This window comes from Zootoca vivipara, chromosome 3, assembly GCF_963506605.1.
Source record: "Zootoca vivipara chromosome 3, rZooViv1.1, whole genome shotgun sequence".
Classification (NCBI taxonomy): domain Eukaryota; kingdom Metazoa; phylum Chordata; class Lepidosauria; order Squamata; family Lacertidae; genus Zootoca; species Zootoca vivipara.
The window spans coordinates 31,167,017-31,180,794 of NC_083278.1; the positions used below are offsets into that span (position 1 = coordinate 31,167,017).

Here is a 13,778-nt window from a genome sequence, read left to right on the forward strand (position 1 = left end):
AAAACAATTTTCTTCCATGATAATTAGAAGCTAACTGACACACCACTCGGGGGGCCAACCCTACCATGAGGCTGAGAATATTGACTGGAACTACTTGTTTACGTTTTTTAAGTATTCTTTTTTAAAAAAAACCCAAAACTGTTTCACATCCTTCCACTCCAAAAAGGATTCGCTTAAAGCAGTTAATAAAATATATAGGAGGAGACACAAAGGTTTTTTTTAAAAAAACACACACACACAATCCATGCATACTTGTTTTGAAGCCGCTGACTGTGTTTTGATAAATTTGGTGTCAACTTGTTTTTAAAGTTTGATTTCGTCAGTATGCTTTAATTAATGTTTTTTTTTGTGTGTGAGCCACTTAGGAGATTTTTGCTGACAAGGTGGTATAGAAATCTTGTTAAATAAATAAAAACGAATAAATAAAATTGTAGGGTTTTTGCGGTAATACTGGTTTTTGGGGTTTTTTTTGGTGCTTTTAACTCATTTTTACTGCTTTGGACTTGTAGAAATGAAGGACAATATCTAACAATTTTACATAAGCATACTAACAAACCTCTAAACTAGGGATGATTTTCGTTCTCCTCTTCTACCGCATTGCTGTTCAGTGGATTCATTTTACCCCACGTTCCTGAGAGCCATGCCAAGATGCTTGTGCAGGCTACATAAGGGGCACTGCTACACAAGGGATATTGCTAGCACCTCACTGATGACCTACCAACTTTCACACTATAAACTCAACTGGACTTCAGGTGAGGTGCAAACAGAGAGTCCAAAATGTATTTACAGGGCTTGCAAAATGCTCCCAAGCACATTTACTCAGAAATATTTACAAGTAACTCCAATGTGATTTTGTAAGTGAGCTAAGGATTGCAGCTCTGCTGCTGCCGATTAGTCAAGCATTGTACCTCTTGTTTGATCTGGTATTGCTGCAACTCTGCCTTGGTATCTTCAATAGCAAGTGCTTCTTTGTGGCCGATAAGCTGGTTTTCCGTCTGTGTGAGAAGGTCGCATATATCCTGTAATTTTTCTGTGAAATCCTGGTGCTGGTCTGCCAAGTCCTAATTTAGAATAAGAAGAAACCTGAATAGACATGCTCAGAAGCTCTCACAGAGGTTAATGTTCAAACAACCAAATTTCAAAGCTTTCATCAGACACTGTTTCTGAGAGTATGCTGTAAACATGATAGCAGCTGCACACAGTTTAAAGAAGCTGAATATAGAAGGTATGAGATAAACCTCACAAATGCTGTAAGTAAAGAGACCAGGTTTTTGGATGGAACCGCCCAGTAGAAGTCTGGCCATGCATTATGCGTGTGAAAATCCAAATCTCTGAATGGCTTGAAACCTGTAATAGACAGGCATTAATTCTGAAAAGGGGATGGCAAAACAAAGGTTAGTTGAAAACTATGTGTTAGATCAGTTGGTATATGTAATATTACCCGCATATAAAATGCTATTGTGTTTTAAGCAATACAGAAGCAGACATGCAATGGCACTCATCCCTATTAAGTATATTTTTAAAATCCTGCATTTCCTGGGCTGAAGACTCTCCCTTCTCCCTCAACTGATTAAAAAAGAAATTGCCCTTCAAAGTAAATCTTGTTCAGTGCTTGCAGACTAATAGAATCATAGAGTTTGGAAGGGACCACAAGGGTCACCTAGTCCTACCCCCTGCAATGCAGGAATCTCAACTAAAGTGTCCAGGACAGATGGCCATCCAACCTCTGCTTAAAAACCTCCAAGGAAGGAGACTCCACAACCTCCCGAGGGAGTTTGCTCCACTGTCGAACAGGTCTTACTGTAGAACTCGGCTTCTTCTTTTTCCCTGTTAGCCCTACTGCTGACAAATTCCCAATGCTCTTGAGTACATTACCTTCCATGTGGGGAACCTTTGGCCCTCCAGATGTTGCTGAACTCCAGCAGTTTTAGTTCATCAATATCTGGAGGCCAAAGGTTACCCACACCTGTGCTAGAGTATCAGACCTCTTAGAAGGCCCTCGAGATGCAGAACAAGCACCTGTGGCTATTTCACCCACAAAAGGGCAGCACGCAAGTCACATAGTGATTCCCCCAAATTACAGAAGCATCCATTGTTGCTTCCTGGCACAGGGAGCAGGTTAGATTCCTAAACTAGATGACAAAGCACCCTTCTTCAACAGATACTCAAAATCTAATGTGCAGTCCTAGTTCTGCTGGCTCAGCTTTATTAGTTTATTTATGACTCAGCTTTAAAGTCAAATCATTACCCACTGTTGGGTAAACATTTTATCATTTCTATATATCGCTGCTGAAACAAAACTTGCTGTTGAAGGAAGCACACAACTGGTCCCTCAAACATTTATCGCGTGGCTCTAGAATTCTGAAGGATAGGCACACTGTATTCTTTTGCTTTCGATCTCAGCTAGAGTACAATTTCTGCACTTCAACATTTTGTCACGTCTCCACTTGGGTTCGGTGTCATGCTAAGCACACAATCACACACAGAAGCAAACCTTCTGGTCAACAAGAACTTGTTGTGTCTGTAAGAGAGTTTCAAAATGGTCGACTTGGGATCTTATTGTCTCTTGCATTTCCTGGAAGCGCTTCTGTGTGGTATTCAAGAGCCTCAAGAGCTGCTTGCTCTGGTTTGGGGAAAGATCTTGGGCATGCTCAGAAATAAAGAACTGAATATCAAGTGCTGTGGATTCCAACTGCATTTTTGTACTTTCAAACTCTTTTTCCAGGTCCTGCAAATTAAGTAATAAAAATAGTTAGCATAAAAAAACCCTGTGACAGCTTTTCCCAACCTGGTGCCCTCAAGATGTTTCGGCATGCAGCTTCCATAAGCCTCAGTCAGCATGGTTATGGGCCAATAGGAATTGTTACAAATCATCTAGAGGCCACCGGATTAAGGAAGCCTGCTCTATCATTTGATAAAAGGTTAAGCTCACTCACTTATTTTTTTTAAATCATTCAAATATCTGATCTGGAATTTGCTCTGCATCAGTTCATAATCCAGAATCTATAAAAGAATATAACTAGATGTTTAGGTTTGTTGAGCATTCCTCAAATTAATTGACTCACAACATCAGATCTACACAATGTTAAGTGTAATGTCGGGGAGGAGAGAGGGGAAACCCCATTGTGTCAGCAGAAGTTGTTGTTCAAGGCTTCTGCTGACACCACCCTTTGCACTGAAGGGAATTACACTGAGGCTGTGTTTGCTACAGTCTTGGTGGACATATATGCAAAATATGTGACTGAAAATGAGTTAAATCATAAACTTACTGACAGCAATTTCTGATGTTGAGCCTAGCACCAACCTCAAGGAAGAATTACTATCTGCTATTGAGATTTAGAACTTCTGTAACCATACTGTTAAAACTATGGGGGTGTTACTTGCACAAATCCTGACTGCCTATCCGAACTAACAATAATCACCCAAACTATCACTACTTTTGAACATGTAGGTTGTCGGTAACTGGTTCTGATTCAGAGTGGAGATCACCTACAAAACATCATATCTAGAAGTTAACAGTCACTGAAAGATTAGGCACCAAGTGATACATGCCTTGAGTAACTGAAACCTTTGCTTCACATCTTCTACATCACATGTTTCCACTTTGAGATTATTCATTATTTCACTCTTCTCCTCAATCCAACCTGTAAACTCCTGAAGCTTGACTAGATGTTTCTGATGAAGCACCGAAAGTTTAGCCTAGAAAAGAAGTTCAAATAAGATATTTATATGACAACAGATCTAAACCAAACTAAAATGAAAACCAAACCAAAAGATTTCAGTTAGATGACAGTGAAACAAAGCTACTGACATAATTGGGGGAAAAATAAGGAGATGCTTTCCCCACTATATACCGTGTTTCTCATATTTTAAGACATGTCTTATATTCTTTTTTACTCAAGAAAATAAGCCTATGGCTTATTTTCGGGGGTGTCTTATTTTTTGCCGAGCCCCAACTGAGCGGGAACCAGCAAAGACAGCAGCCCGCCGCCGACTTGGAGCTCGAGCCGGCAAAGGCAGCAGTGCGTGCTTTGCCGAGTTCCAACGGAGCGGGAACCAGCAAAGGCAGCAGCCTGCCGCCAACTTGGAGCTCGATGCAAAGCCGTTTGCTCTCCATGCACTGAGCAGTGGCCCTCTCCCTATCTTCCTTCCACCTCAGTCTCTTTAACTTCTCTTTGTTTCCTTCTCGATTTTTCCCCTCTTCCCGCTCCCGTCCTTCCCTCCCGGCAGCGAACTCAGGCCGCCGCCAGAGCTAGAAAAGGGGGTGTGTGCGCCTTCCCTGCCGCGCGGAACTACATCCCCATCAGCCCCCGGGCTTCCCTCTTCCTGAGTGTCAGTTTCACGCTGCAGGCAGGGAATTTAAAACAAAAGAGACTTCTCTCGCTCTTCCTCCGCCCCTCTCCTGCTGTTGCCGCGATCGACTCGTCCTGCTCCTTGCCGGGACTCAGGCGCTCCCTTCACTGTGCTTTTTGCTGGCTTCTTCGCGCGCGCGGGGGTGTGTGACTTGGGGGCTTTTCCATCCCGCCGGATTTCCCCCGCTCCTGCTTTTTTTTTTTTTGCTGTCGGCTCCCCCCCCCCAACTAGCTCTCTCTTTCTCTCCATCTCCACACCCACTTCGGCGGCCAGGCGGGGTCTGCGCGACAGCACAGCAAGAGCATTTTAAAAAGAAAAAGGGGAAAGAGAAGGGGATCTTTGTGTGCCCAAGAGACACACTGGGCAGAAGGGATCAGGTTACAGCCAAGGAACAGAGCCAAGGAACCTTTGCCGGCTCCCGCGCGCTTTGCCGAGCTCCAACGGAGCGGGAACCAGCAAAGGCAGCAGCCCGCCGCCGGCTTGGAGCTCGAGCCGGCAAAGGTTCCTTCCAGGAGCGGGGGAAATCCGGCGGGATGGAAAAGCCCCCAAGTCACACACCCCCGCGCGCGCGAAGAAGCCAGCAAAAAGCACAGTGAAGGGAGCGCCTGAGTCCCGGCAAGGAGCAGGACGAGTCGATCGCGGCAACAACAGGAGAGGGGCGGAGGAAGAGCGAGAGAAGTCTCTTTTGTTTTAAATTCCCTGCCTGCAGCGTGAAACTGACACTCAGGAAGAGGGAAGCCCGGGGGCTGATGGGGATGTAGTTCCGCGCGGCGGGGAAGGCGCATACACCCCCTTTTCTAGCTCTGGCGGCGGCCTGAGTTCGCTGCCGGGAGGGAAGGACGGGAGCGGGAAGAGGGGGAAAATCGAGAAGGAAACAAAGAGAAGTTAAAGAGACTGAGGTGGAAGGAAGATAGGGAGAGGGCCACTGCTCAGTGCATGGAGAGCAAACGGCTTTGCTGGTTCCCGCTCAGTCGGGGCTCGGCAAAGCGCGCGCTGCTGCCCTTGCCGGGTCCCGCTGGGTCGGGACTTGGCGCGGAGTGCCCTGCCATACCAGCATGTCTTATTTTTGGGGGATGCCTTATATTTTTTTGCCTTCTGAAAATCGTGCCATGGCTTATTTTATAGGGACGTCTTAAAATATGAGAAACACGGTACATGTGGCGTATTTTAGATCTACAAGATCACTTTGCTGACGATACTATTTGCATACGCAAAGTCTATTTAATTCTGATGGTTTAACAATGGGCAAAAGGGTTTGTATCACTTATCTAACAAAAATTCTTTAGGAGAGAGCAAATTCTTTCCAATCCCAGTTACCATTTCACAATAATGGAACTCCTTTTCTTTCAAAACCCACTAAATAATGAGACTAAGAACAAATTCATGTACACATGCTTATCAATTTAGGTTGGTATTTTGGTATTTTTGTAACATGCTCTGAGACCATTTAGTGTAGGGTGGGTTATAAGTCTTCTACTACTACCACCACCACCACAATCAATGGATGATACACAACTGAACATGAAAACATTAAAATGAATTGTTTGAGAAAGCTCTTGTCTGCGGTGCTGATCTATGATCACTGAATCACACATGCACACCATCATTTGATGTTCAAGTAATCAAAGGATGCACAAGTTTTTGTACTCACTGTGATTCAGAAGGAATGCATCTGCAATCCTACACACACTTTCCTACAAATAAGCCTCAATGAACACAGCAGGCACGCACAGGATTGTGCTGCAAGTGATCATTCATTGTGAACAAATTTTTAGAGCATGGGTTTCAGCTAGCTAGTATCTGGCAATAAATTTGTCACCATTTTGCAATACTTATTTGCATTTTACACTTGTTTTTTGTTTAAAATGGTTGAACTAAATCTAAGCTTTTTGGAGTTGGATACATTAAAAATCTATAGAAGTAAAATTGATGTGGGCTATGAACCTACCATTTCAGAGTCTACTGCCAAGACTATTTGCTTTGCTCGATTTGAAGACATTTCGCAGACCCCAAGGAAATCCTTCTCCAAACATTCATAACTTTCTTTTAGATCCACAAGCTGTGCTCTGGGAACATCCTTGTGCTGAAATTTTAGAAACTCTTCTGCTAACTTCATATCTTTTCGCAGAGTAACAGCAAAGCCAGCAAGCCCTGATTCAAATGACTAAAAAAAAATAAGTAAATACAGATGAGGTGCATTAAGGTCTTGCCTAAAATTAGTAGCACTGCGTGCAAGACAGAAAAAAAAAACTTATGCCCTTTAGGGAGAAGTACCATTAGTCCTAGAGATGGCTGGGAGACCTGAAATCCCCACTCAGTCATGATGTTCATGGGCACTCAACAAGTCACTATCACTGATCCTAGCTACCTCACAGGGCTGGTGCAAGAATAAAATGGGGTCACCCCACCCAGAATTGCCCTGGGAACCTTGGGAAATGGCCACACAAATGAGATAAATTAACCCTAGACCCCAAGATACATACACATCTATTTATTTTGTTACCTCTCATTCCCTACTCACCTGCCACACTGCTCATATCATTTTCCATACTACGGCAATAGCTCTTCCTCCAACCACTGCTGCACCACCCCTCTTTCCTTCATCTCAGCATCAATCTATCCAGGGATACCTTAACTTAGACATTGTTGCCATGCTCATCATGCTCTCCTTTCTCAGCCTACTGCAAATTAGCAGGAATGGACTACAAAATGCACACACCAGAGAGAGGGAATCGCCCTTGGAGAGAGTGTAATGTGTAGCCCAGACCTGTAAATGGGATCTGTGGGGAAAGGACTCAATTGATTCATATTAGATGACAAATGGGTGCATATTTCTGTGCCTCGGTGAGAGAAATGTGGGCTGATGATCACTGGCTAACGTTAAGTATATTTTTTATGATTTGTGAAGTGTGTTAAATAGATTTGGGATTTTTATGAAAGATAATACATATTTAACTGTACTCTTATTCTGATGACTTGTGTTTTGCTGGTCTTATGAGCTACCTTGAATATATTATTTTGCATGGAAGATCAGCATATAGAGAGACTTAGTAACAATGATATCTAACATCACTGTTTAACCTCGCTTTCTATGTACCGATAAGAAGCTTACCTCTAACTGTTCAAGTTGTATTTTTAGGTCTTCCAGGTCATTACTGATGGGCTGCAGATCATCCAAGAGAAATTTCATATCTTGAACCACTGTCAAATGTCTCCTCAGATTCTCTGAGTACCAAGAACATTGCTGCTGAAAATATTATTGTCATTTTAGTGTAACTAGAACTAATCAGCACAGTAGCAGAAAATCACTTTAAAAAACAAAAAGGATGGTGTGTGTTTTTAAATTTAAAAAAATGCCTGGAGATGCAATTTAAATGTTCATCTGTGATTCCACTATGATGTTAACCAGGGGACAGTCAATTCCTTGCGATAGGCGATTCAATGCATACTGGTAATATAGGTGCCATGTTTTGATTATGCTAACAAGCACAAGCACCAAAATGAACCAAAGACATTTTTCATTTGTTTTACATGTCTTTGCTTAAGACAAAAAATTGTAAGTTGCTACTCACCATGCTCTTTGAATCAGGTCTTGGTCCAGATTCCTCTGTTTCCAAGGTTTCAGAGAAGCTTTTTGGTTGCTGGTATGGCTTCTCAGGCTGAGGGTATTCTTTCAAACCAAGAGCTTTATTGCATGCTTCAGAACTCTCTCCAGCAGTTTCTGCTTTTAATCCTGATGAACTTGTAGTTTCTCTTGAGATGGGAAAGGCATGGTCATGCTGAGAAGCGTTTTTCTCCTGCTCTCTTTCTGTCTGGGCCTTCATGTCCATTGTCTCATGGGTGCTCTCATTTCTTTGTTTCAGTATATCGAGGAGGAGGTCAGGACTTCTATTATCAAGCCAAATAGATGGGGTAGAATTAGGTTCGTTTGCATGTATGCACAACGAAGCAGCCATTGAGACACTTCTAGTATCCTCACTTGTATGTTGGACAGCAGATTTGGTAGGGTCCTCATTTTCCCACTGTGTGCTATCAACCATTTTAAGTAAATTTTGCATTAAAGCTTTTGTGCCGATATAACTTAAAGGTTCCTCTTCCTGCTTGCAGTAAACATCTTTAATTTTTCCTTTAAGTATTTTTGTTAAGCTTTCAGGTAATGTAGGAGGCACTTCGGAAAAAACAACTTCCTGATCATTGACTGGGGCAGAATTAGAAAGCATCACATCTTTTAGTGATGGTTGCATTTTTATCTGGATGCCATTTTGAGAGAAAGTAGGTTCATGGTCTAGAATGTCACCTTCCATAGGCTTCCCCACACTACTGTTCTGAGTGACCACTGCTTCATGTGCTTTCTGCTCAGAGCTATTCTGGCTATCATCTCTGGGGTCTAAAGTACTAGAAGAAGATCCAATTACTTGTGTATCTTCTCCAGAACTTGTTTCATCAGCCTTGCTCCCTACTTTTCCAATAGCTTCAACATGCTCCATATTGTTGAAGTCACATTTGTAGCTTTCATCATGACACACCTTGGAATGAGCACTAGCCTCTTTACCAACTTTATCTCTTGTAGGTTCTGATACAACTGATGCAGGAAGCAGCTGTTGTTTGGGGTGCAATTCTTTTAGGTGCTGTTTTCCCTCGCAGTTTCCACTTCCTGATACCACTAGCTCCTCTCTATTCTCTTCACCGTCTCTTTCACCTTCCTTTAGGTAAGACGAACCATTCTCTCTCATTGCTAAGATACCCTTGGCCATTATATCTTTCGCACTTTGCTTTAAATAAGTAGAGAGGTCAAACCCCTCTACATAGTGCACTGATTCATCTTTAGCAATGTCACTGGAATCTGTAACCAATGTGGGCTTGTTTGAAGTCTGATCAATACTTATCTTTTCATCATGTGAGGCAGTAATTTCATAACCATTTTTAATAACTGATGAATACGGCTCCCCAAGGCTTCCACTTGATTCCTGGATATGATCTTCCTTCAGAATGCACACTCCATTTTTATTTTGTTTCAGAGCACCAATTTCTACTTGACTATGTGGCATACTGGTAGATGCTTGTTTTTCATTATCTACTTCTTGTCTTTTCTCACAATTCAAACACGGCATTGATATATCATCAAGAATTTTAGCATGTAAGTTTCTTTGAGCAGGTATATCAAATCTGGCACTAATATTTTCTGTTCCAATTACGTCTTCTGATGTTGCACCATTGCTTATGCTTAATTGGGAGGGTTGACTGTTCTGTAATGCAAGGTTGTCTTGCATGAAAGGGTCAGAAGCCTGTTCTGTTTCTTGCTGGCTTCCCTCTTTACTTTTACATGGTAGGTCCTGAATGTTTTCTTTAACAACATCAGCTAAATTTTGATATTCACCAGCACTGTAGCTTTCAGGGCACAGTAAACCATTGTTTCCTGTTCCCTCCGAAAGTGCAGACACCTGGACCCCAATGTTTTTATCATGGCACTGAGAGTAATGCATTTCCAATACCTCTTCATCTTCATAATCTGTCTCATCGTAAGTATCATAATCAAAATCCACATAATCATAACCTTCAAAATCATCCCCACTGTCATTGTCACCATTATCGCTACTGCCATTATCATCACTACTGCCACTGCCATCATCATCACTGTCATTATCCATACATATGCTTCCATGTTCACTCTCAGAGTCGTCTTCTTTCGTTTTAATGCCCTTGTGCTCACCTCTTTGCATTTTAGCTTCATCCAACTTTTCCAGGGAGCTGTCAATCTCTTTACTTTCTTCCCTTTCTTTTTTCTGACCATTATTTTCTATATCTCCACTGCTTTCTGCCTTGTCTTCTAGAATTGTGCCTAGTAGCCTTGCATTGAATGCTGCCATATTTATAATTTCAAATGTATCAGAGTCACTTGTTTCACTAAAGCACAGAATGCATTTTTCTTCCTTACTCAGGTTGCCCATGGAAGATTCTCCTACTCCATTGATGGCTAATGCACTGTGGACGAGCTCTGGAGCAGCATCTTCTTTAACAACAGAGGAGTCACCCTTGTTTATTCTGTCTGAGTTATAAACTGTACCATTGTTATGATCGATTTGTGGAGCATCACAGGCTTCGCTGCGATCTTTATGTTGAGTTGGATCACAAGGATCTTCTGACTGTGGAGTACTATGTTCTCTTTTCGGCAACAGCTCAGACTGCTTGATGTTATTGCCTTCCAGAACTAGCGAGCCACATTCAAATGTTGACTTGCTGTCATTCGCAGGTGCTTCATTATGTTTCATACTAGCACTGACTTCCAGAGGTGATGTGGACTCACTATCACTATTGATTTTAATGGATGATCCATCAAGAGTGTCAGTAGTGACTTCTACGGGGAGGCCAGCATTTGTATCAGTGGAATCCTTAAGTGGACATCCAGCATTAGTAATAGCACCATTTCTCTGAATTGGTCCAATGTATTTATCTTCAGTATGATATTCCAACAGTGCAATGCCATCAGAATTGGTATTGTCATCAAGCAAAGATACACTACATATATTAGCCTTATTTATGGGTTGTTCTCCATCACTGATATTCATCTGATTTTCTACAGACTGCCCACTTTCAGTCTGTTCTTCCTGTAATAATCCATGGATCAAATTTATGCCGTCTTCCAGGAGTGAATCACCATTAGAAGTATTTTCTAGGACTGACATGCTATAGTTATTGGTGCAATCTTCCAGTAACTGGCTGCCATGTGTATGCACTCTAGTTTCCGATGGTAATGCACCTTGCATGCTGATGTAGTTTTCCAATAGACAGCCAGCAAATTTATTAGCATGGTCTTCCAATTGTGGACTGGCAGAGCTATTTGTAACGTCTTCTCGTGGTGGCCTATCATTCATATGAAGACACGCAGCATGCATTATGGAGTGGTCTTCTAATGGCAACTTGCCATTCCTATCATCGTTATACAATACTGGGGTGACGTTCGATTCCGCTTGCAATATCCCACTCTCATTACAGGTCTCTAATTCTTTCTTAGTGCATTCATTTAAACATTTTTGGTCAGGTTCTATACTAGTGTATAAACTATTCTGAAAGTCATCTTTTACCTCATCTTTCACCTCATTGTTCTTCATTAGCATAATGCCTTCTTCAATCTGCAAAACCTGAGGTGTGCATTTTTGCAGGCTGTTGTCCATGAGATGTGAAACGTTAGTGCATGCTTGAGCTTTCTCATCTTTCTTAATAGCTGAAGAATAATTTACATCCAAAACATTATTGAAGATGCCTGGGGAGTCGTTTTCACTCCCCTTAATGTTCTCCCCCTCCACTATACAAATATTATCTTCATTTACTATTGGAGGAAGGTGTCCTTGTGAACAGTTTGAAAGAGATGCTTTCATTTCAGCATTTTCAGCATTTTCTTGGTCAGTTAAATTTTCATACACCTCTACTGGCATTTGTTCTGGAAGTTTCCGTAAACTTCCAAGTGCATTTTCTTTTTCAGTATTTTGACCTGGATTGATTTCCTTTCCAGATCTATTCATGACACATTCTGACTGCTCTGAAGCACCAGCCACAATATGAATACCATTTTCCCCTGAGACTATGTCATTTTGGTGATCTTTACAAAATGCCTTCCTCTTATTGCTGCTGGGCGTATTTTGAATACTTGTCTCTTGTTCTGAAACACTGCCAGGGATATCACTAAACATTGCCCCTTTGGGCTGTTGCTCAAGATGCTGCGCTTTTGTGTTTAAACGCAGTTGCCCTTCAGTCTCATTTGTATTATTTTCAGAACGACTGCCATCCATTAACAGGCTGACTGTTTCATTTAAGTCACCACAATGCAACAAAAGCCTCTGACCAGTGTTCGCATCCATACAACTATTTATCATTAGGTAAGACATGAATAGCTTTTGAGTTTGCTCTGAGTGGCAAGGTATGGGCTCACTGGTGTCAGAAGTGTTTCCATCCTTTCCATCAGCATGTTGGTTGGATGCCTGGAGTTCACAAGACGAGAGCCATCTTGCAGCTTTTTTCAAAGGCAATGGTATATCGTCCACATTAGGCATTTCATCAGGTAGGGTAACGCTATTCAAAACTGATGAAGTGCTGCTTTCTATGACTCCCTGCTGGGCTGCATCATCCAGGCTGATCACTTCACAAGTTTCTGGAATATAGAGTGCTGCTATTTTTTGCCGCCCCTTTAGAATTTTGCAGGCCTGCTCATTCGTGATCATGCCTTGATGCAAAGATGTAGATACAGGAAATATTTCCCCACTATGTGGCCAGATGAGTCCAATGAAGCCTCGTTGTGCCTGCAGTACCAGCAAGGCACTACTAGAAGAGATCATGTTGCACTGCACAGCTTCATCTACAGACAAACGTTTTGATGAATTTTGACACAGGATCCCACCTGTCCGAAGCTGATGAGTCAAAATAGCACAAACCGCATCCTGGTCAATAACCCCTTCTCTCATTGCTTCTTCAACAGTCATTCTGTGTCCTGTATCAGGATGAATTATGCCGCCAGAAAGCAGCTGGGCACCCAAGAGCCGGAACATGGTCTCCCTCTCTACGAGTCCTTCATGAGCCGCTCTCAAAATAGTTATCTTCCTTCCACATTTTAGTGTTATTTTGCCTCTTTCTTGAGAGGTCACAGGTAAGAGCCTCAAGCCTGTTTCTCTATGTACTACAGTTCTTTCAAGCAATTCCTCAAGGGTTATCTTCTCTGCAGTGTTGGGGTCAATAAGGTCTTTGCTCATGTCACGTCTTTCCAGGAGTTTAGTATATAATGCTGCAGAGATCAGATTCTTCTGAAAAGCTGTGTGCAAAGTCAGCTGTTCTCCTGTGGCTGGTATCATTAGGTGTCCTCTGGAAAGCTGAATCTCAAGAATTTTAATAGCAAGAGGTTCTGAAAGTAAACCCTGTTCCAAAGCAGCTACAACTGGGAGTGCTGCTGACTCCAATTCTGAAATGATCATCTTAGCATTCTGTAAACCTTGTAGTTGCAATGCAGCTTCGTCATCGACAAGTTCATGGGCTTTGGCTTCTTCAAGGTCAAAACCTCTTCCCAAGGCTGGTGAAATAATATCTGATAAAATGAGCTGGCTCTGAAGTAACTGAATTCCAGTGTCATAGTCAATAAGACCTTTATAAATTGACTGTAAGACTGAAAATATCTCTCCAGTTGTTTGATCAATAATGCCAGCTATGACTTTATCCTCCTAAAAGTGAGTATAAAAATATGAATTGTTAGCATTTTATGAATGGTAAATGATTAATACTTTGAATTTTAATAAGATATATGTACAATATAAAGTCACTTACTTACCAGAGTTCCACCCAAACTGTGAATGTTAGCAGTTCAATGCAGAAGTGATGTCAGTGATTCAACAGCACACGGCGAAAAGATTGAAACACAACATGCATCAGAAAACCAAAAGCTT

The 13,778-nt window shown here is 42.0% G+C and overlaps 1 protein-coding gene across 38 annotated transcripts in view; it reads right to left on the bottom strand.

Annotated features, from left to right (window-relative positions):
* DST (dystonin) overlaps positions 1–13,778 on the bottom strand; it is a 299,923-nt gene that overhangs the window by 112,656 nt on the left and 173,489 nt on the right. For 32 of the 38 annotated variants that reach the window (XM_060272496.1, XM_060272494.1, XM_060272495.1 and 29 more), the window contains 6 exons: positions 7,926–13,556; positions 7,466–7,600; positions 6,302–6,517; positions 3,553–3,699; positions 2,495–2,728; positions 909–1,061 (listed from right to left, as the gene is read on the bottom strand). In XM_060272496.1, the coding sequence (XP_060128479.1) occupies positions 909–1,061; positions 2,495–2,728; positions 3,553–3,699; positions 6,302–6,517; positions 7,466–7,600; positions 7,926–13,556 (6,516 nt within the window). The remainder of the gene's footprint in view (positions 1–908; positions 1,062–2,494; positions 2,729–3,552; positions 3,700–6,301; positions 6,518–7,465; positions 7,601–7,925; positions 13,557–13,778) is intronic. The other 6 variants (XM_060272509.1, XM_035109762.2, XM_035109753.2 and 3 more) reach the window with 2 other exon arrangements.